The sequence below is a fragment of the Eurytemora carolleeae genome, unplaced genomic scaffold (assembly GCF_000591075.1).
Source record: "Eurytemora carolleeae unplaced genomic scaffold, Eaff_2.0 scaffold111, whole genome shotgun sequence".
Classification (NCBI taxonomy): Eukaryota; Metazoa; Arthropoda; class Copepoda; order Calanoida; family Temoridae; genus Eurytemora; species Eurytemora carolleeae.
In genome coordinates, this window is record NW_019396201.1 from 252473 (window position 1) to 277011 (window position 24539).

Below are 24539 nucleotides of genomic sequence, written 5' to 3' on the forward strand. Positions count from 1 at the left end.
GGGTTAAAATGTACAATATACAGTGAAAGCACAGAGCTGTGCAGCCCAATAACAGACAAGTACATACAAATCACGGTCTCGTACAACTAATGTACAGATTTGAAAATTGAATATACAGATCTGTACATTAAATATGCAAATCTGTGAATTAAATGTACAGATCTGTGAATTAAATGTGTAGATCTGTACATTAAATGTACAGATCTGTTCATTAAATGTACAGATCTGTGCATTAAATGTACAGATCTGTGAATTAAATGTACAGACTTGTACATACATCAAAATTAGAGCTTTTAACTATTGCGTTTGATGTGATATTCAATCTTTTTTTTACTTCATGTTTATTTTTATGGTCGACTAACTTCAGTCTTCATTCATGCACTAATATTTGTTTTCATAAACCGATTGTTAGTTTTATAGCTAAAGTTAGGTTTTTTAAACATTTAATTTATATTATTTAGTTTGTAAAAAAGTGATTTTCGAGTGTAATTTTTAATTTTAGATAATTTATAAATATTTTCTCTTTTTTTTCTTCATCTTTCCTCTCTAGTTCTTATCAAATTTTATTCTCTTTGCTCCCCCTCCCCCGTCTCAGGGGACAGGTTTTAAAAAAAAAAAAATTTGGATTATTCAGTTATAGTCCAATGAAAAGCTGGAATCATGGATTTTGAAAATTGAAATTTTGCGTATTTTTGTCGGGAACTATTTGTCCCTGTATGAAGGATGAGGGATGATGAATGAGTGGTGGGATGTTAGAAACGAACTATAGGATCATATAGCTGGATAGAAGATAGATAGATAGTGAGTTTTGTTAATAGAAAAGATATCAAATATATTATTTCAGTCTCATCTTGCTTTATGGATTCTTGTCCGATAGATACATTATCTAGATTTTCTGCGTTTGTGCTCGTGAGTTACAAGTGTGTGTTTGTGCAGGGTTATATCCGTGTATGAGAGTGGGATGGAGTGTGGATGTATAATTCACCCACTCCGGAGGCCGGGGGTTAGAGAGAGAGAGAGCTGGGTCGATACCCAACCAACACTTTTATTCATTCTACTATTTCTTCTTCAAAACAAAGTAAGTTNATCCAGTGGACCAGTCATCCGGGCATCCTACACCTAACCAGTCATCCGTGCAGACCCGCTCTCATCTGCCCAGTTGTATTCTATCCTTTCATCCATGTACTAGTATCATTCGTATCATGAATTATTTAACATAAACAAATATCTTTAATTTTGCCCTATTATAACTAACTAATTTTTCATAAAAATTTATCTATAAACCTTTCACTAGAAGGCGTTGAGTAGAACATTGGCCTTTCTTCGATGATTTTGACCATTTTCTTGCTCTTCTGTGATGTTGAAAGCCACACTCCGCTTTCGGACGATTTCTTCTTTTAAATATCTCTGTCATCTATTTTTAGAGTAGTTGTTTAAGTATTTTCAAAGTTTAAAATTACGTTGAAATAATTTCTTTTATTATCTGATAGTTTCTTTGATTTGTTTATATCTATATTTCAGAGAATAAATGGTCTAGTATAAGGATGGGGACGGATCAGCGGTTTTCCTTGAAATGGAATAATTACCAGGCACATCTTGTCACGGCATTTGAGAGCTTACTAGGTAATATACAGAGGCCGTTCTTTTCCAACAAGGTATGATCAAGGTCCGTCCTAATGATGTACTTTCGGTGACGATAGTTTGGCCGTTAGATGTCTCATGCAAGATTCTTATCTGATAGATAGATAATTCGGACGGAAACGTCATCGGATCGACCATTTTAATGTTGATTAAGAATAGCCCCAAAAGATGAGACTACAGAGACGACAGAGCGGAATTGATATTGACTGTTACTTTATAAACTTGATTCTATATTTTCCAAATCATATAACAAGCCATTGAAAGACTTTACTTTAAAGGCAGAAGTCTTATTTATTTAATTTAGGGATCCTCATATTTTACAAGTTATGATGATGTATATGTAATTTCAAGTAACCCTCTAATTCAAGAGTTGTATGGCCGATTCACAATTGTATTTTTTCAATTTTTGAATTAAATTGTTTTCTTTAGAAGTCACAATTGTTCGTTTATTCAGTAGAAAATGTAAAGTAGGAAACTGTCAGAATTAATTACTTTTCTAGATAGTAAAACACAATCGTTTTCTCATTCTTTTATAAGTTTTAAAATGTACAGTTTTGAATCGGATATGCCGCTGTGTAAATGGAGTTCCTAGATAATTACGTCCTATACATAGTTCTTCTTGAATATAAGTCACTCTTGAACCATACAATTCTTACAATTATTAAAGAATTTAAAAACTAAAATTATTGTAGATATTTTGATCAAGTATCCAATCCACCTCTCTCACACAATTAACTCCTACACATCTCTCATTATTTCTTCAATTAGGAGAGAGCGATTTCGTTGATGTCACCCTGGGAGTGGAAGGAAGACGACTTTCAGCGCACAAAATGCTTCTTTCAGCGTGCAGTCCATACTTCAGAGAGCTTCTAAAGGTAGAAATGAAGGATGTTTTACAGTGGGGCACATAAAATTGTGGACTAGGAAGACTACATTTATTCAGTGTATATGATGTGGAAATAAAACAAATGATTTTTAAATTGGCTTGAAAATCAAATTATGAATTGAAATGGGTATGGTTAGACTGCACAATTGATTGTTTCATGTTCATCAAACTAAAAAAAACATTAAAATTTTTCTAATCTGTTAAATTTATGTTAAACTTATGAAATGTTTAACTATTTAGGGGAACCCTTGTCAGCATCCCATCATAGTTCTCCGGGATATTCGGTACGACGACCTTCACTCACTTCTACAATTTATGTACAACGGGGAAGTTAACGTAGCCCAGGATCAGCTCAACTCATTTCTAAAATCCGCGGAATCCTTAAAAATTCGCGGATTAACAGACAATGCAGATGATCAAAGTGAACAGTCCAAAGATTCCACCACACTTCCGCCCAATGTACCTGTTGTAAAGAAAAAACGTCCGCCTCCGGCAGATGTTCCCTCCGCCCCAGCTCCCAAACGCCATCACATCCCTTCCGCCTCTAGTCAGAGAGAAAACGAACCTGTTAAACAAGAAGTTATCGACGTGAATGATGACCCATATGATGAACCTGCCCTGGGCTACGAGGATGGAGGAGGAGGAGGAGAACTGGATCTTGGTGCAGGAGATGGATATGGAGGAGGGTATGAGGAGGGAGCACTAGCTGTACCTGATGGAGTGGATCCGGAACATCATCCTGATGGACAAGGTTAGTACAGAAGTTCATTCAAAGAGGACATTTTCATTCATTCACCAGGTTTTCATTTTCAAAGAAAAAGATTTGCCACTTTTTAAAACTTCCAACAACAAGTAATTCCTTAAACCATTAGCACCAGCAAAACAATAAATACTTTATTTTAGAAATAAATGAAGATACCTTGCTTTTAAGATACGAGTTCAAGGTGTAAATCGTTATATAGATATTGATTCTCTTTTTTTTCTTGCTAATAATGTCTGAAAATGTCCCATTTAAAAATAAAATAAAATGATTAGTACTTATTTTCGTGCATGGTTAGTAAATTTAATTATTCGCGTACTTTATATAATATCTCGTCGGATTTGTGAAACATCTAGGATTACGACGATCTGACGCACGCTTCCAATTTCTCAAAGAAATCGGCGGCATCGACGATTCAGACGATTTTGCAAGAACCTTTGCAGAAGGAGGGGAATCAGTTCTATGTCGGAGAAATTAGATTTTAGATATTTATTTCACGTTTGTGTCTAGTCCTGTTTTGCCTTCTGTTTTTTTATTTAATTTATTTATTAGAATTTGAACATTTTTATTCTTGCTGCTAGCAATAGCAATAAGTCGATTCTTTAAATGTTCACTTCCTAATGCAAAAATTATTTGTTGCAAAATCTCAATTTTGAATTTTGCAGGAATTTGGCAAACCTTGCTTCAACCCGACTTGGAGGAGGGCAAGGCAGGACAATCAATTAAGCAATTAATTTTATGAAATCATTATTTTTTTCATAAAAATTTTCCAGAGGAATTAACTTTGATTAATTGATTGAAGAAGGATGATGAGGGTTTGTTTACATGTGAAACGTGCGGAAAAGAATTTCGGAACGAGGGGAGTTTGGCCCAGCATAAACCAATTCATAGGGAATACGGACGTTATTTATTTATTTATTATTAGAAGTTAAAATATCGGTTTTATGGAAAATAACGTTTTAGAGGAAGTTTGGCGAGGAAATTTTTCACTTTCCTTTTATGTAACCGTAAAGCATCTGATAAGTTTTTTTAATCTAAATAAATTGAACCGATAATTTGATGGTTAACAATTTTCTACGTTCTATTCGATCAGAATAAACACGACTTGTGAACTATGCGGTACAACACTGAGTCGTGTACAGCACTACAGGCGCCACCTCAAAACAGTACATAATATAGATCCCAGATCAGCCGAGTTCACTAGTGCACTCCTTCAGAGACAACAGTTCTAGTCTTGATCCTAGATCAGCCGAGTTAACTAGTGCACTCCTTTAGAGACAACAATTCTAGACCCTTGATCCTAGATCAGCCAAGTTCACTAGTGCACTCCTTCAGTGACAAATCTAGATCCTGGATCAGCCGAGTTCAATAGTTCACTGCTGCAGAAACAACAGTTCTGGTATTGATCCTAGATTAGCCGAGTTAACTAGAGCACTGCTCCCCAGACAACCATTTTGATTTGATCTTAGGTCAGCCGAGTTCACTAGTGCACTATAGTACAGTCTCATGATATTGTTACACTAAAAACAGTTTTTTTTTTTCATTTTACTTTTTCAAAAACTTGCCTTTAAGAGCCAACATATTTCAAGTGACTATATTCAAAAGTTGTATACCCGATAACTGTCAATCAAGCAAGTATGGCGAAGATATCCTTTTTTTCTATTATAAAATTTATTATGTTCAATCTTGATTTCTCTATGAGAGTGACTTTTATAGAAGAGGCGAAGAAGGAAATTGGCAGCATTTAACACGGTTAGAAAAACAACGACATTTCCCTCTATTTGTCATGCACAGAAGAAAATTATGAAACTTACTGTTTTTTCAATAAGTCTAGTCAAACTTATATGTGCTCTTTTCAACAAAAACTAGTCACCTGTGATGTAACTATATTTTTACTGTAATAAATAAATTTGATGTACACAATTTTTGTAATTAAAACTCGTACTTTCAAAATATTTTTTCTTTTCTATTACAGTTTTTTTTTAATCAGGTGGTGAATGGTTTTATCCAACCTATCCTTTGCCAAAGACGAAGGAGTTTTCCTGCAATATTTGTGGCAAAATGTTTGCATCTTCCAACAGTTTGCAGAATCATACCCCTTTTCATGACGGTCGGACTGCATGTGAAGTGTGTGGAAAAGTGGAATCTACTCGGAGTAATTTGTATAGACACATGAAAATGCAGCATTCGTCCCAAGTGTGATTCACCTTATCTTGTGTAAATATCAAAATTCGATAATATAGTATTTAAACATGTATTGAAACACTTTTTTTAAACCTAGAATAATAGTATTTTTAACAGATTTGATAAAAATTATGTTGGAGATTGATGTTTGTGTTTGGTATTGCAGGGTGGAAAGGCAAAGCTCCAGCTGCCTGGGCGGAGGAATCTAGGTGGGCGGATGGAAATATTCCGCCATCTTGGTCTGAGCTGTCAAAACCTACGTGGTTCTGTGATATTTGTAATAAAGTATTCTCTAACGGCGGAGCCTGGTACAATCACAAAAAGGAAAAGACAAGAATTAATTTTAGATTTTTTTTCAAAAAATGTTTTAACTTCATATTGTTTATAATAGTCAAAGAAATATCAATATAAATAGAATTCTTGAAAAGGGTTGACATAAGCATTTTAGTTTTCACCGGACCTTCAGCATTTTTATTTATCAACAAAATTTTAAAAATTGTTTTTGTCCTTAGTTTCACACTGGGGAGACTGTGTGTAAGGTGTGCAGTAAAATAATGGGAACAGTTAGTAGTTTAAACAGACACATCAAGAACGAACATTCAGAACCTGCGCACAACACGGATCTAAGAACTCATGCGCAGACAACGGAATAAGTGAAAAGTGGAAGAAAACCGCGAAATCAAAATTTGATGATATTATCTGGAAACACGAACTATTGTTGAATTTTCTATTTTTGAAATATTTGTTATTTCTAAATGTAAAGTTATTCATCACCTTTGCGATAAAACGTTCTGTCACTGAAACAGGACGAATTTATGTTATATCGTACAAATTATTCCTGGAACTAAATAACACAATGTGAGCTTTCTATTCGTTATGATAATAAATGAAAATTGTATTTTTCTTTTGATCTTTTTATTATGATATACATCTGATCTGCAACCATTTGTAAAAAAGGATTTAAAACTTGTTGTAAGTGTACTTTCCCATGTTTTAGGTTGGGACGAAAACCCTTTCGCGGATTACAACTTGGATTTAAACTCCTGTAATCTCTGTGGCAAATCCTTCGCTTGTCGTTCAAGTTTAACACATCACATGAGAATTCACAACGGGGAAACTGCGTGTCCTGTCTGCGGGAAAGTGATGTCTAGAAAAGCTCATTTACGAAGACATATGAAGATTCACGTGAATGATGGGTTTGAGTCTGTGAATATATCAACTGAGGATTATATGGAATAAAAAATGCAAAAAATCTTAATAAAAATATTTTATTTTATATCTTTTTATGAAAGATACTTTTTTTCAGATATTTAGAAAATGCTGCTAGTGTTATAAGTTGAGAGCTTGGCGTCAAAAATATCATTTTTATCATGTAAATGTTTGATAGTATTTCTATGAAAATCCTTGTTTCTGTTTTACTCTTCTATTTGATTTGTATATTGAGATTGTAGATTTGGATATTGAGTTTATATATTCTAATAAAACATGATGTTTGGAATATTATGGTTAAGAAGTAAGATGATGTTTCCATGCGATCTGATAATACAATACCTTGTTCTGGCGTTGTTTTTTTTAAGTTTTGATAAGTTATGTTTTAATGATTAAAAGTATATTGGTTGAATGTTTGTAGGCTACAGCTTGATGTTCCCCCTGTATACCTGTACTATCTGTGAGAAATCCTTTACTCATCCAGAGTCTATAATCAGTCACAAGGAAACCTAATCAAACTTAATCATCCCATTTTTCGAAAAGCTGTATATTTTTATTTTGTCTTTATCCTATTTTTCGAGATTATAAATTTTGAAATCATAGTGCGGGGGGGGGGTTGTGTCGTACAGGTCTCCAGGGAAGGGTTATTATAGGAAATTATTTTATGACGACGACAAATTTTTTAATAGATTTTTTTAATGTTTGGTAAGAATTTTATCCAGTTTTCAAACAGATTTTTGAATGTTGGGGGAAAACATGCAAGATCTGTCCCCTTTGCATTACCTTTTGGCAGACACATGCATTTATTTTTATTATTAGATATTAACAAGTTTCCCAGCATCCTGATTTCTGAATTAAGATTGCACGACTGCAATCATTTAGATTAAATAAGTTATGTTTAGAAGTTTCACGCCGGATTAACAACATGTAATATATGCAGCTACCAGGAGTGTAACGTTAAAAATATTACTAAAATATTAATTATATTTAAATTAATATTTTTATCGGCTTGTAAAATTTTAATTTTTTTTAAAATTTACACCATTGACAGTTTGCGACAGTTGGAACTCTAAATAGACATAGGAGAACAGTTCACAAAATAGATATACCGGCTCGGCAGTAGAACAGCTCACAAAATAGATATACCGGCTCGGCATTCGGCACTCGAGCAGTTCACAAGATTTATGTACGAGCAGAACTGTGATTTATGTACTGTGTATTAGGGCCTAATCCATGTACCAAGATTGGATGCGTTATGTACCAGATGGTTCTGCTGTACTTTTCCTATGGTACAAGTGTTCAAGTGATTTTTCAAAATACAAAGTATTTATATTTGTTTCTGTACAAAGTATATTTTCAACATTAGATCTCGAGAATTTATAAAGGTTTGAAATATATCAAAATATAATCTTAAAATTTAGTTATATTTTTGTCCAAAGAGTCTAAACTCTAAATACTAGAAAGTAAATATTTATAGACGTCTGAACCCAGTTCCACATAATAGGAAAGAATTGGTGATTTTGAAAAAGATTTCTGAGATAAAGTGATTGCTGACTCACCTCACATCGGAACTTTTTGATTTTTTCCGAGTACAGTCCGTAAACCTGGGTCGGTTTGTCGAATACACCTACGTACCACAGTGAGAGGCTGAACAGGTTTTTAAAAAAGAATTTAAACAAGTTAAAACTATTATTTATAGAAGGATTTTGTTGTGTTCATGAAAGTGTTTCGGCTGTTTTTTTATATATAAATTTACGATATGTTTGTAATGTTCTAAAACATCTGGTAAAGATATAAGTTTATTTTCACATTTCTTGATATTTTCAGGATTTGACGATGATTACTATGCACTCTCGTCAGGACGGATACAAAGTGATTTTTCTCCGGGTTCAACCTTCCAAAGGAGAGGTTCGGATTTCTCCGGGTATGATGAACTAGGGGAGGAGTTTACTTGCTTAAACTGTGGGAAGCAATTTAGGTAAAAAAAAACGACTTTTTTTACTTTCTTAACATTTTTTCCGTTTAAGAACAAAATATTTGTTTCCTCTAGGAATTGTTTAAATATTTTTGTGTTTTCTTCTTTAAAAGTATTCCTTTTATTGATAAAACAAACTATTCCTTTTCTTCCATTATCACCCCAAAAAAGTTCCGAAAGGGTCTTTAAGCGTGATTTCAAGTGACCCTTCATGCAAAAAGGGAAATTCCCGCTTTATAACGGTACTCTTGAAACATTTGATCTATATTCTGAAAAATATTGCCGGTTTCCTGTGTATTTAATTCTGATATTTCCTTTGTTTTCTGCAATAAAATTATGCAACCCACTTTTGTAAAGAAATCACAATTGAAAATAATCAACGTTTTCAAAATGATAAATATTGATATCTAATTCATTAGGGAAATGTTGTGAATTAGACATTGCCATCTTTTCATGGAGGTTGGAAGGTCACTTGAATTTACGCTTACACTTCCTTAAAGTCGGTATTAATGTGCGTGCTTTACGTTTATTAAAAAAAGGAAAAATTAAATTGACAAAAAAATTATGGGTTAAATGTTGTTGAATTATTCAAATCTTTCTTTAAACATTTCTTTTATTTTAGAAGTAAAGGAGGTTTGTCTCATCATATGGAGGTGCACAAAGGACTCACAGACTGTCCTATCTGTGGAAAAGTACAATCCAAGGTTCACAAACTATTTTTTTCGTGCCCCCCCCCCCTCCCCCTCCTCAAAATTTACTTTTTTCATCATTATATCGGAAAGGTTTCATTCAATGGGGTGAAAATCTTTTTTTCGGCCAAAAAAATGTATTTTATTTGGAGAAAAGTATCAAAAAGTTTTAAAAAAATTATTCACATTTGAGGGGTGTTTGGTTAAATAAACTTAAGCTAACCTCTGTTTTAATATCACTTACAATTTACATGATGCTGAAATCTTATTCAAACATCTTTATTTTAGATTTCAAACTTAAAGAGACACCTGGCGATGGTTCACAAGGTCGGGATGGATCTGCAGTCACTTCTTCTTTAAATCAATCAGATTATTTTTGAAACTTCATTCTGAATATTAACCTCTTTCTGGGATCCTCTGTAACAGTTAGTTTAGTTTAATTTGGAATCTTTCTCAAGACCTACAAATATAAATATATAAGTATTGTAAGAAAACATTTAAGAAAACTCATTCTGTTAAGTTTCCATGACGCGGCTCTTAATTGAAAATTTTTAGTTACAAAAATGTTGTTTTATCGATATCTTATCTTACTGACTCAGACCTCCACTGTAAGAGGCCCCTAAAGTTTTATATTTTATGTTATAGCTTTATGAAACGATTGAAAATTTAAAAGAAAAATTATTTTTGTATTACAAATTGAGCATCATTAGCTAAATGTGTGTGTTAGATTGTGTTTGTTCACATCGTACAGCTTTGTAACATAAAAATAATTCACGTACTCTGAAAATTTGTGATGTATCCCTGTATCAGGAAAAAAAAATTAAGATTTGAATGCGAAATTTCAGATAAATATGTCGAAAGAATTTAAGTCCGAGTTGGAAATATCGCAAAATCTCAAGGTTTGTATTCATCTTTAGCGAATTGCTAAATTGTTTTAAATCCTTTCAAAGTCTCTATAAGTGACATCCTTCCTTCTTGAAAACATGTTCCCCTTCCCTTAAGGTTGTATTACTTTTTGTTGTTTTAACATTGATCAATTAGTTGCATTTAATGTTCAATTCCAGTTGGAGCTGTTTCAGTATGTCCGATTCTCAACGGTTCCCTACCTAATCTATAGCAATGATAAAGATATTGACGGTTTTTTGTCTTAAAATATGTTAAATTCACACAAACTCTTCAATAAATCACCGGTTGCAGAGAAACCAATCAATTTCCAGCTGTAAGTATATCTCATACATCTTTTATTAGACTAAGGCTTAAAGGGTACCGTTATGAATCGGGACATGCTACTCTATAAATAGAACTTGAAATTACAGTTTTTATACAACAAACTTAAATAAAAATTCTACTAATTGTTGGGATAAAAGGAAGAAAATTTTCTTCCTGTAGGCTGCTGAAGAAGAAGCTGAAATGGGATTGGAGGGTTGCAGGTGTTGCAATATCTGCTTGGAAGATTTGGCAGATACCGACCTCATCACACACTTACACTGCAGCTGTATCATCTGTAGAGACTGCTTAGATAGAAGTTTAAAACATGGTTCTGAATCCAGACCAAAATGTCCAGTTTGTCTTGAGGATTGCTTGAAGAGTGAGTGGGTACAGCTAGATCAATATAAGGTCAAATCATATGCTAACTTATTCTTAACCATGTCCCGGTCGGGTTGGACCCCCCCTTTTTGTCTTTCTAGTTGAGATAAATGAATAGTTTAAAATTAAATACTTTATTTTGACTATTATTAGCACGTGACACATGTTTTACATCCATTATTTGCTTTTCAAATATGTTTTTAAAAGGTTATGGACTAGTTTTGATTTTTTTAACACCCATTTGAACGTCTTCTAACCTAATCTAATCGTGCAATGCATTTTTAAAAATGTGAAGTCCCTCCCCCCATCCTTCCAACTGGGATAGAGATTGTTTAGTCTATATCTAGAAAAAACCAGAAAACAAAAAAGTTTTCGCTGTCCTATTATTTTCTTTTAATTAAGAAATGTTGCTTAGGACTTTTTTTTACAAACTAGTTCTATAAACTCTGTTTTATTTATCAGGCGTTATATAAAAACAAATCTTGTTTTTAGGCGTTCTACAAGGTCAGGATGGAAATGCAGTCACTTCACCTTTAAATCAATCAATTAAACCTGAAATATGTGATCAAGTTGTTTTCTAACAATTAAAAGGATGTGAGGATATACCAATCCCAACCTTTTCTAGTCACGTTCGCGCTTTAACTTTTTATCTCTAAAATTATTTTGTCATGCTGTACTCTTTTCTTGTATTGTCAGAAAAAATTTTGAAAATTCATTCTGTTTTTAATGTTTTTAATGTTTATAATGAGGATTTCTTTGAAAATTAAATTTGTAATGTATGTACCTGAATTTATTTTTATTTCTAAGTTTTCAATGTCTACTGTCCATATTGGGCTTTTGGTTAATTTTTAGAGTCAAAAATATCATCAAACAGATGTTTTTGATTTTTTTTCTATGGATTTCTTATAAAATCTTAAAATGCATTGAAAATACTTGAGAAAGTATATTTTGACCATCAAATCTGTTGTTTTATTAGAAGTTTGAAACTTTAGAAAAAATATCATCACTCTTTAAAAACCAATTGAGCATGTGTTTGCACTGTATTCAAGTATTCAGAATTGTAAAAAATAAACCTCTTTCTCTGAAAATCAAATTTTTAATGTATGTACCTGTATTTTTTATTTTTTATAAAATAAAAAAAAAATATTATAAATCCGTTATTTCAGATAAAAATGTCGGAAGATGATGAATTAAAGCCGCAGTTGGAAATATCTCGGCACCTCAAGGAATTTATTCAACTTCTCAACAAAAAAAAACAACAATCCTTCCTTCAAAGCATTTTATGAAACTATTGCCTACTTTATCATTCTTCCTCACCTCATCGTGAATTTCATAATAAACGTCTATATAAAGTTAAATTAGCTGTACATTAGGTTTTGATTGGTTCCCGGTTTTCTCAAAAAAAATTAAGGATATTTCGAAAATATTTTTTTTTCATTTGAAATTTAAAACAAAGCAGAAGTCAAGTATGCTTTGTTTTAAAGCTTATTTTATCTAGAAATAGCAATTGAAATTAGACAAGTACACAAGCGTTTCATAAAATTATCTTTAATGCTATTATTTAGGCACGACTTGTTACAAAGTTTTTGGACTTAAATTTTCTCCATGTCTCGAAGGTTCTCACCTTTTTAGATTATATTTTGTCCCTCGCTAAAGCTAGGGTCAAAATTAAATCTGAAAAGGCATGAACCTTCTAGATAAAGAGAAAATTTCTGTCCAAAATCTTTAGAACACTGCGAAACGATATAACATTTTTATAAATAGTTTTTGTGTGTTACAAAAACAAAGATTTTTACAAGAAAACAATTTGAAACCCTTGCTAATAATGTGGATTCATTGGATCCACAATATTTTGGATCCCTGGATCCGAATCCACGGAATCCAAGTGGCAAAATGTCAACCGGAAAAAATCCTTTTTTTAGTAGCGCTGTCTATTTCTAATTTTTAAAACAATCGGCAAATGCCTCCTCTTCCCACTTTGTGTGATAAAGGTTTTGTCTAAAAAGAACAAATCAGAAATTAGCAAAGATAAAAATTGAGCTCAAAAATCATAATTAAAAAGAATTTATGGGAAAGTAATTATTTTATGAAGAAAATTTTAAAAAATTTGGGAAAAGTTTTTTATTAGATACAACCTCCCAATTTGTAAATTTGTTGCCATAAAATTTTATAATCATTTCCCTCCGTCCTAGTGCTTATACCCCTATATTTTCTTTGATCAATTTATTTATTAAAACATATGATGTTGGGGTTAAAAATTAGCTCTTCATAAACATGTTTTATAACTACGGTAAGAACCAGAAAACTGTGAAATAGGAACTTAGGAAGACGACATTAAAGTAATAATTAAATTTATTTCATGCGTTTACAAAGCAACAATTTTTACTAATAACCTTTTAAATCACATGTTGATTTAAATGGGTCAAGTTACACTGCACAATTGCTGGGTCTCATTTTCATCGGACTGCTTAAAGTCATAATTTGAGTTTTAAAGTCGTCTTCCTATTTCAGAGTTTTCTAGTTTTCAATGTATCAAAAATGATGAATAAAATATCTGTTGTCTAGACTACAGTACCTGCCCTGGCTCGCCTAGCCACAGCGCTAACCTGTACAATTTGCTATGATCCATTCGAGAATCCGGTAATTATCGTTAACTAGGTTTTCATGGCGTTTCTGTCCCTCTTTTTAGTATTTATTAAATATTTTGAGATACAGGGTTGCTCCCAAAGCATGAGACTTCAGAGACGACTGTGCAGAATTTAATCAATGTTTTTCTTGAAATACATGGTTCCCTAAAGCTGTAAACTAGTTTTTTCATTTGACAAATCATTTAATATTTCATAAAAAGACTTTATTCAAGACTTAGATTAATTTCAACCCTCAGATTGTTAGAATCAATATGTGGGTTGTCATTTAAGTCTTATTCTTTGTGAATAACCCTGTACAAAATAATTGACTAAATAAAACATATCCATATAATATATTTTTTTGCCATTCCTAAATCACCCTCTTAATAATTCGAAAGACCCCTTTCTATATTTTATAAATAACTAAAAATCTAATATGTTTCTTAGCAATAAATATATTATATTTTAGGTTATAACTGGTTGTAGTCATACGTACTGCAGTGTTTGTATTCGAAAATACCTTCTGTTTAAACAACAGTGTCCGCAGTGCGGTACACTAACAACAGACGGACAACTCAGGTACAGCTATACAGTGTACACTTGTACACTACACAACCTTAAAATCTACGAATATCCGAACAAGTTTAAATAGATCTGGATTAATCTGAAAGTTTAAAAAAATTTGTTCAGGTGTAATGGGTTTCAATAAAACTTATATTTGAATTTTTTAATTTCTTCTTTTCCAAGAATGTTAATCTTTTCCTCTCAAATCTCCATAAATATTAAACAATCCTTTAGGGGTATATTTTTATTCATTCCAACCTTCAATAACCTATTTGTTAAGGTTTTTTTCGCTGGACTGGGGGAAAGACTCCAGAGCATTGAACATCTTTCCCCCCCTCTTTCAGAAAAATTAAACTTGAACTCTATGTACAGGACGAATAAGAGTATAGATGAGAGTGCAGGACTTCTCCGTGATCTGGTTTCATCTTTAGAATCATTAATCACTCAGCCAGGGACGGAAAATCAATTTTTATTAGAAAATACCAAATTTTCTATTTTCAAGTGAACAAAATGTTGACTTTATCACTATTTATCAATTTACATTTTTTGATACAGTATACCCCGTTAATTGTTTTGATTTCAAAGATAAAACTATGCATTTTCCATCAGAGAAAAAGAAACTTCCTAGAGATTTGAATTCAGTAGAGCTGAAACCACCAGATTCAAAACCTTCTCCTGAGCGTAGGACGGAGAAGGCTAAGATTGACACCTTCTCCCCTCTCCGTGAGTCTCAGGTTCCTTCCAGGAACGGTGTAGACTCTACGGAGCACCAGAGTAATTCTTGTTCTTCGGAGCATAAGAGTAAATCTAGTTCCAAGGAGCATCAGAGTAAATCTAGTTCTACGGAGCACCCGAGTAAATCTAGTTCTACGGAGCACCGTACTAAATCCACCTGTCCTGTGTGCAGTGTGCAAGTCCCAACCACCAATCTGTCACAGCATCTTAGGAAATGGGGTTTTCCAGAACTTATCTATTCAAAACATCTAGCCTTTTTTATTGATAAAAGTCTTTTGAGAGGGAAAATGTTGCAGGGTGACAATTTTCATTTTTTTTTCAGGATACTTACAATTTTAATTTGCGGATTTTCCGACAACTTAGATAGATTGGTTGAATTGAAACCATTTTATCTAAAAGGAATGCAGACAAGTTTTCAAGTGCCCTTTATTTTTAAAGTGACATGTCCGATTCACAAGGTTTTCATTAAACCATCGTTATATAAAAGATAAATGACATATCCTAGCATGGATCATTTTCAATTTAAAAGTGACTTCCAAAATTAACTAAGGAAATTGCCGGAATTTAACACTTTTCCAGAAGGAAAAACAACAATAGATCCCAATTTTGTTGTCTGTTGCGATAAAAGTTGTAAACCACACATCTAAATGGAGGATTACTTGAAATTACTTTTGCAATTCCATTTATACCTGACTCTGAGGTAGGGAGTGCTTACTCAGCTCAGCCGCCGTGAATTTGAACATACGAACCGTACAATCGGTTCGGATGTTGATGAGCATGGTTGTTGTTGTAGGCAATATACCGTTCTCTCAACCTTGTTTTACGTGGAAAACACTTTGTGTTCAGTACCTGTCAGAATATACCGGTTCTTCCTAAGAAACCGGTTCAGAAGCTTAAACCCCTGCCTAAGCTTGTCTATGCCCTGATGAAGGACACCCAGCTGAAGAAGACCTGCAAGGAGGTGGGGCTGGATGTCAAGGGGGACAGGAGAGCGTTGATTAAACGGCACCAGAAGTATACGCTGCTCTACAACTCAGAATGTGATCAGGAGCGTCCTCGCTCTACTCGCGAGATACTGCGGCAGGTTGAGAGGGAAGAGGCAGCGGAGAAGAAAGGGATTGGAAACCATTCCTTACTCCAATACGACAGGTATTACAGTTTGTTAAATATAATTTTTTTCATTATTTGGAACCAAACCTATTATTTATTTTCATTAATTCCCCTTACTTTTTTATTCTTTTCATTTTCCTGTTTGTCTACATACATCAGTCCTGCAAAATATTGATGTTAGATATGTTTAATTCCTTTTTTTTATCCAGGAATACTGATAGTGCAAGTATTGAAGCAAAACAACGGCAATACATTCAAGAGAACCAATCTGCTTTTATCTCTTTAATAGAAACAACGAAACTGAGAACAGGTAGTTCATACATTTTAGAGAATTTTTTTATTTTAAATTTGTTTTTTTATCATGAAATACTTCGATAAGGGAAGCTTTAACAATTTTAGAGAGAAAAATACTAAACCTAAATTATATTTATATAGAACCATAAGAAGAACTCCCATAAAACAAAATGTACTGCAGTTCCTGGGGGGGATGGAATCACACACAGTGCTGCCCAGTTTGCTTACATTCCTCCCAAAAACTATTATGCTCATATTTTGTGGAAGTTCCTTTTGTACTCCTTGTTTAGAACTCAGGTTTACATCAAAGATTTACCTTAAATTCTCCATTGTTTTCAGGATCATTGGCTGTCATTGAATCAACAAAAAAGAAGAACAAGGAAACCCCCAGTTATAAAACAAATCTCCACTTGATAAACGTTTTTTGTTCGTTTTATTATATACAAAAGGTATATATTATATACAAGGAAACAAAAACAAAAAGAGATTGAGTATTGAATGTATGAAGCACTTTTGAGGATTTTTCTGGTTTTGATTTACATTTAAGATCCATGATTAATGTAATCCCTTTGGTCCTATGTCAGAGACTTTGGGAAAAATTTAACCCAGATCTTTGTCATTTTCAAATCTTGCTTTACAACTTCGTTTACAATGTAAAAGCATATATCAAGCTATCTGGCAAACAAACTTCTTGAATTCTTGCTAGTTTGGTTTGAACAATTCGCAATATTTTGAACAATTTTTAGGGTATGAATGGTATTTTCCCGCCCAGATATGCCATGATCCTTCAAATATTAATTTTTTTCTTCTTAACCTCATTAAACCCTCATTATAATTTATAAAATCCTTTTAATTTGTTCTGGATCATGTTTAAAGAGTTCTGCTTGGTTTTTGCATGGTCTAATAACATTTTTTTGATAACCAAGCTGTCAATGTGTCTCCTTTCTCTGGTTAATATTCTAGATATTGCTGTGACAAAGAAGCTTATCACCTTTAGGAAAACCCTTCTTACATCACAACAACAATCTATTTGACGCCAACCGGGCCAAAAATGTATCCGGTATAAATGAAGTGAACTTAAAATAAAAAGTTTAGAGCTGAGACTTCTAGTACATATAGGAAAATTTTAGCGAAACTTATTGATCATTCCTCGTATAATAAATTATTACTAAAGGGCCAAAAGAGTAAAAAAATCATGAAAACCGTCCTTTAGTTTGACATTTCCTGTAATATTATTTTTTTGATTTTTGTTGTCGACTTTCTTTGTCTTGAAATATTTCAAAATAAAATAATTGGTAAATATGGGTGCAGGAAAATATAGATTTGTTCACACCTTTGGATCCTATTGATGTCGATGAAGCTATTCTAGACGCTTACAGCTCAAAACCTCAACCTAAATCTCAGCCATTCAAATCAGCAGAGCCTAGATCATCAAACCCCGAACCTGAACCTAAACCTGGAACATCAAAATTAGAACTGAAGTCGGAATCTCTAAGAACATTTTCAAGTCCTAAACTATCCGATCTAAAAACAGGTAGTATTTATAAATAATATCAAGAATTAAATTTTCTAACATTTAATTCAATTTAGATGAAAGGGTATTAGACAAAGAATCGTTCACCATGATACAGAATACATCGTTCAGTCCTAAAACCAGTTTTGGTCCCCCACTCGCAAATCCACGAGGCTCTGCCGTGTCCCGGAAAAAAGGCGGGAATTCTCGTAAACCGTCGCGAGAGGAGACCAAGAGTATAAAAGAAAGCCTGGCACTGAGCGTAGAACGAACTCAGCAGCAAGATAAACATCCTTGTCCAGTCTGCCAAACTTTAGTTCCCGCCAAATATCTCAATATCCACCTTGATAAATGCTTATTAAAGTAAGATTCAGATTATGTTTTTGGTGGGAAAATATGCAATCCGAATTTAGATAAGTCAAAATGCGATATAAGATTAATATTTAGCTCTGTGTTCAGACTTCTGTGGATAAAAATTCTTAAAATGTAAATATTCTGCAATTTCAGTGTAATATATCGCACTATTTTGATCAATTGTTCTTCACTTTTTTTATCCACCTCTAGTACCATCCAGAGAGCTACCGTGACTGATGATATGAATAATTGATAATTCTTTTTTTTTAGATCTGAAAAACCTGGCCCAAGTCCTATTCTCAAGAAAACTAAAAAACCAAGTGGAAAATCTACATCCAAGCCTATTGAGATCTCCATGGATTCAGACTCTGATCTCGAGGATCTCATTTGTCCATGGGAATCCCCACCTCGTAGTAAGAAGCGGAATAGAGTTGTAGAGAGCGATGATGAGAAACTTCCGGAGACTGATTCCCAGGATTGGACTGATTCCCAAGACCAAGACGGGACTGATTCCCAAAATTCCTCTCTGATTGTTGCTGAACCTTCTTTGTTAGATTTAGTTAACATGGGATTAGGAAGCAAAGGTTACTTTTGAATTTTTTTCTTTATTTACAGCTTAGCAATGTTTTTGAAAAATACCCTTCTGAAACATTGTACAATGAACAATACCTTTTTTGTCTGTTTTCAGGCCACGGTACCGGATTTATGAAAGCAAGTGAAATGATGAGAAAAGAAAGAGTTGAGAACACAGATAAGGGAGAAGAGAAATTTTCTAATGATCTGGATCAGTATACAGATCATATCTCAAAAGTAAGAATTCTGTATAGATAGTTAGTTTTTCAAAAATAATTGATTTAGTGCATAAGATAACGTTTACGTATCTTGTTCTTTTAGTTTTCCTTACAGTGGTATACAATTGGAATTGGACACATTGAGATACTTTCTTGTTATTGTTGTGCATTAGAAATCCATTAATTTCCTGTATAACCAAATTGTATATCATTGACACTTATTTATATACTGTTGTGAATAGCATTTATTTATTTATTTATTTATTATTTATTTATTTTGTTCTAGAGCAGTTACTCCCAGGATTCCGAGGATATGTTTGCATCATATGAGAACACCAATGAAACTCTTGAAGAAGAGGAGAAGAGGGATGAAAGTGAAATCATAGATCTGGACGAGGGGAGTGAGGATGAAAGTGTTATTATAGACCTGGATGAGGATAATGAGTGGGATGAGACTCTGAACCAGCATATTGATGCAGCAACGGATCTTCTTACTTCAGACGAAGAGAAAGACGTTGAATCAAGAAAGGTTGATAAAATTAAAACGAAAAACGAGACTAAAACTGAAACTAAATCAAAGAAGAAGAAGAACGTAGAAGAAGAGAAAGAAAAGAAATCTGGCAACAGAGAGTTGAGAAAGCGAACAAGAAAGGAAGATAAAGAAAAACCTGATGATTCCGGAAGAAAAACTCGGAAAAGGAAATAGTCCAAATATTTTTTTGAAATAACCGAAACATATATTATATGTAAACTGTTTAAAGTTTTGTTAGATTATATTTGAATAATAAACACATTATATATTCTTTAATCCCCTAGTTGTACAATATGCAGAAGGCACTGCACTGACAATGTAAAAATGAGCATCGGACCCGTAGGACTGATTTTACTGGGTTGTTCAATCTTTCTATATATATACTTTGTCTGTCTGGTTGTATCCAATAAACGTCAAAACGGTTGAAACGATTGGGCCCAAATTCTGTGTGGGACCTCGCATGACCCCGGGAAAGGTTTATGGATGATTAGAAATTCAAAAAGTTTTCTTCTAAAATTTTGAAAATCCACGAGAAATGATATTAAATCTGCAAAAAATATTGTAAAATAAGATGATCACAGATAGTCACAATTAAAAGTTAAGAAATTAGTTAAATAGTTTGGTTAAATAAAAGTTTTAAAAAAATGTTTAAAAATACAACGAATTAGTTTTATAATGTCGCCATAAAAAATATTCTGTGGCAGTTCCCGCTGAACATTGTATAAACAGAATAGAAGAAAACACAGTCTTCTATTATATTTCTAAGCTGACGGAGGTTTTTTGCTCGCAGCTTCAACCCTGCCTGATTTTAGGATCGAGTCCTAGTGTCTATGTACTTTTTAATCAAAGTTTGTATTCAATTTGGGCATTTACTCAAACATTATCATAATCTTTGTTTAAAGGGACAGACCGGCTATGTAAGGTAGTTGAACTGAGTATCCAGTGTTGTGGACAAATTCTTTAGAATTCATTTGATATAAAACTTCTTAAAGATCTGTAAATCCTGAGTTTGAGCACAGAGTCGGCGTTCAAAATCTTACTTTTGGGTGGATACGTTTTCAGAATTTTTTTTTATTATAAAATAACGACGACAAAAAATATAAACAACTTATTAGTTGTTCAGGAACAGGTTGAGAAAATAAAAATTAATCTTATCGAAAATAATTAATCTTGGTTAATTATTAGTTTCTTTTTTCTCATTATTCTAGTTCCTCATTATTCACAAAGATTTTCTGGAACTATTATTGAAAAGACGACATTTGAAGAATTTGTAGAAATATGCGAATAAATTCAAAGAAAATCAAGATATATCAAGGTAAATCAAGATAAATCAAGGTAAATCAAAATAAATCAAGGCAAATCAAGATAAATCTATTTAAATCAAAGAGCTATATAAATCAATCTAAATTCAAGCTAAATCAAGAAACTAAAATTTTAACTTTTAGGTACAATAGGATAATTTGATTTTATGAAATTTCAGTTAATAAAGCATGTCTTATTTTTCAAAATCTTTAACAGTGGTTTGGGAGTTGCGCTTCGGAGCATATTTAAATTGATTCAGTGGGTCCAGTGCTCAAGGGAGCACTGGACCCACGAAAGGTTCATGTCAACAAAACCAGTTGGCGTGATCCATAGTAATGGAGCCAGTGCTCCCTGTTTTACAAAGGAAAATTTTTTAAATCGTCTTACCAAGGTGAAATGTTGGAAGTGCATCAGCCTTGCCACTGGGCTGCTATACAGTATTCATGAATGATTTTTATTGCAAAGTTTTTTATTTTACTTTATTTTCAAAGCTATGTTTGCAAATTAACATGTTTCACTTTTATTCTATCCTATTATAAAGCTTGGTAACTAACCACCACTACCCTAGGATGATCATTTTAGGTATTATATCCAATATTTCAAAGAAGGTTTTTTTTGGGAGAATTTTTCTTGCCTGGTTAATTGGATCCATAATTTACCAGATTCTTAATTCAAAATATTACTGGGATGTATATGTATTGCAGTAACCCGTCCATAGGCTGATGATGAAGGATTCTTCTAAGGCCTTCTACGAAAGTAGAACCTAACCATTACAAAATACGAAATTCAATATAATGATGACAGCGAAGTAATTGATTCTAGCATTGATTTATTGGCAAATTTCTTTTGAGAAATATGTCCATAACCATCTAATTAGTTTAATTCATGATTTTGAATGTCGACTATGCACTCAACCTCTGTAATTTTACATCGTGGAAACGTTTATATATGTCTCAAATGAATCCTTAAGAATTTGTCCACAACACTGCATACTCAGTTTAACTACCTTGCATAGCCGGTCTGTCTCTATAAAGACAAATTTTTTTTCAGAATATTGAAAATGTAAATAAAAAGCCCCAAATAATGCTGAACAGTTATCGAACAGCTTCATAGAATTGGACATGCGCTGAATTATTATTAAATCGTTTTATTAATTCTTTTTTTTTAAACATAATTTCCGCGGCATTCGATCATAATTAGGATTTGAAAACGTCAGTGTAAAACTTTTTTATTTGTACTATGTATTTGAGAAATCTTGTTAAATACCAAATTCAACTAGCTTAAGCAGCTGAAACCCCAGCTTTGTCTGAAGTTTGAAAGATCAACCTCATCTTAGAAGGTTTAAATCAGGCTATACGAACAATCCTGGGGTTTTCGAGTTCTCCAATTAAAAATTGAGGCAAATTGGTCCAGGGTGTCATGAGTTATGATCGGACATCTAAACAAATAAACTGAGATTACTTTTTTTATAGATAAATATATATATTTATATAAAGAACTAGAAGATCTTAGTTTGAGAACCCTGCGTATTCTGGCATTATTCCCTGTAAAAGTCAACTCACTCAAATTAGAATTTTAAACCAAGCAAAGAATATTCCCGTGGTTCTATAGATTCTAATGAAGTTCTCCAGTCAATATTTGAGGCTATTCAGTCAAGGCGTTAATAAGTTATGATCTGACATCCGGCCAAAAACAGGAAATACTGCGATGAAAACCAGAAAACTCTGAAATAGGAAGACGACTTTTAAACTCAAGTTAGGACTTAAGCTAGTTCAAGGAACAACATAGCAATTGTACAGTGTACATAGACCCATTTCACTTAAAAAATGCTTTTCTAAGTTACGAGTAACAATATATGCTTTGTAACAACATCAAAACACTGAAGTATTATTATAATGTCGTCTTTCTATTCCATCGTTTTATGGTTATCACTGTACTTTCTTAATCATGCCATTCAGTAATAAAGAATGCAGAACTTGGGTGATCTTGATCCTGGCCAAATGTTCAACTGTTTTCAGATTGTAAATATAGAGTTTTCTTTACCTTTCCTAAAATGTAGCATTCAAATGCACTTAAAACATGGGGTTTAGATCATGACGGATCAGGTTTCTCACGTCGTAACATTGCAATTTGCAAAAAAAGCGCGAAGATGACAAAATCTTGTTGCTAAGCACATGAAAAACTGGTATTGAGCAGAATCATGGATTTATGGTCCGGTGATCAACAAGTTGTATTATCATGGAGAACCTTTAAACAATTAAGAACATATCAAATGTCTTTAAAAATAATAGATGTAAAATATTCTAGCTTTTATAGTTGACTTTTATTTGAATTAAATTTTTCATGTAAACATAAAATAGAATTGAAATCATAATATTTTTATTTTGGTCTCGAAATACAAAAACGTTTTTGAGGCCCTTTAGCCTCTCTTAGCCTCCCAGTTAACTAGTAATTAAACTAATTAATAGTTAATTTGTCATAAATTAATCATTATTAAAAGTGAATCACAATTATGTTTTAAGAATTGGAAATAGTTTGATGAACAACAATTTTAATACATTAAAATAAAATTAGAAAAAAGGAATTAGCAAACAAAATATTTTCGCCCAATTTCCTTCCTGCAACAAAGGGACTGAGCGGCTAGGCATGGTAGTTTAACTGAGAATGCAGTATAAAAGAGAAACATTGGTTTTTACGTTTTTTACTATTTTTAAGTAACATAGACAAAACATGTAACAAATTATATTCTGGAAGCTAGTGGCATGTATACAAACAGCTGTTGAGAAAAATAATGAACTTATATCATTGAAAGCAAGTTTTTAAAATCTCGCAGGTTTATGGTAATTTTTTCAGTTAGGATCGCTAGTTGGAGGTTTTCCTGATTTTAATTGTAAAGACGACATTTTAAAGAAATCTGCGAATACAATTATAGAAACAGCCTAGCAAAGGTAATGATGATAATAAAATAATCGATTCTAAGGTTCTTCTATTTTAAAATATTTTTTTACGTGTTTTTAGCAAGTGTAAAATAACATTTCTTCTATAGACCAACCCGACTCATGAAATATTACAAACGACTTTCTACTCTTATTTCAAAAATGTACACCGTAAAAATGTCTCATTGGTATCAAACGAATCCTAAAGTTTTTCTCTACGATACTGCACTTTCAGCCATGTCTAGCAAGTCACTCCCTTAAAAGGTAAAAAATTAACAGGTTGTGAGTGACATGAAAAATCAGCCATGTTGAATTTGCAACATACAAATTTTCAAATCTTACAAACACCAAATCACCAACTTGACTTTAAAAATGGTCATTATACTGCAACTTTGTCCCTTAAGTTTATATACAAGCAACTACTATATTTATGCATTGAAATGTGCAATATACAGAGTGTCCCACATCATTAGATCGTCAATCGGTGTAAATTACGAATCAGAAAATTAAATAAGAATGAGTCAATGGAAAAATTGAATAAGGCTATATATAAGAATTTTCTTGCGGAAAATACTGGGTTTTTCGAGTATTATGATTTTATTTTGGCGTTAAAGCCTGGAGATAATCTAAAATGGTATGGGACGCTCTGTATCTTAAACATACTTTATTACCTGGGCGCGGCAAGACAGCAAAATGCCGCGTAAATATGGTTAAATGCACGTGTGTATAAGTAGTAAATATCTCAAACGTAATCTCCTGTGCAGCACTTGTAATTTATGTTATAAAACAATGCATATAGCATAAAGGAACTCGTGCAGTATAATTATTGTTAATGATAATAAACTACAGG

General features: G+C 32.8%; 2 protein-coding genes across 9 annotated transcripts; both read left to right on the top strand.

Annotated features, from left to right (window-relative positions):
- Positions 1–1090: 1090 nt before the first annotated feature.
- On the top strand, positions 1091–11646 carry LOC111697963 (broad-complex core protein isoforms 1/2/3/4/5). 8 transcript variants are annotated; one of them, XM_023468145.1, is made up of 8 exons: positions 1091–1623; positions 2410–2516; positions 2768–3278; positions 8508–8658; positions 9278–9359; positions 9633–10243; positions 10734–10961; positions 11424–11646. In XM_023468145.1, the coding sequence occupies exons 1-6, from the start codon at positions 1545–1547 to the stop codon at positions 9702–9704; spliced, it is 1002 nt and encodes a 333-aa protein (XP_023323913.1). In that variant the 5' UTR covers positions 1091–1544; the 3' UTR covers positions 9705–10243; positions 10734–10961; positions 11424–11646. The 8 variants fall into 8 exon arrangements, with proteins under 8 accessions (XP_023323913.1, XP_023323917.1, XP_023323921.1 ...); XM_023468149.1 differs by lacking the exons at positions 8508–8658; positions 9278–9359; positions 9633–10243; positions 10734–10961; positions 11424–11646 and adding exons at positions 3953–3996; positions 4090–4178; positions 4381–4756; positions 5278–5352; XM_023468153.1 differs by lacking the exons at positions 8508–8658; positions 9278–9359; positions 9633–10243; positions 10734–10961; positions 11424–11646 and adding exons at positions 7102–7184; positions 7583–7627; positions 7732–7838.
- Positions 11647–12101: 455 nt separating this feature from the next.
- LOC111697964 (E3 ubiquitin-protein ligase RAD18) lies at positions 12102–19717 on the top strand. The gene is made up of 13 exons (XM_023468154.1): positions 12102–12157; positions 13497–13571; positions 14028–14137; positions 14495–14574; positions 14732–15068; positions 15704–16006; positions 16177–16277; positions 16601–16641; positions 17573–17795; positions 17852–18137; positions 18399–18712; positions 18817–18938; positions 19206–19717. Exons 1-13 carry the CDS (start codon positions 12104–12106, stop codon positions 19623–19625), a joined length of 2466 nt encoding a protein of 821 aa, XP_023323922.1. The 5' UTR covers positions 12102–12103; the 3' UTR covers positions 19626–19717.
- Positions 19718–24539: the final 4822 nt, after the last annotated feature.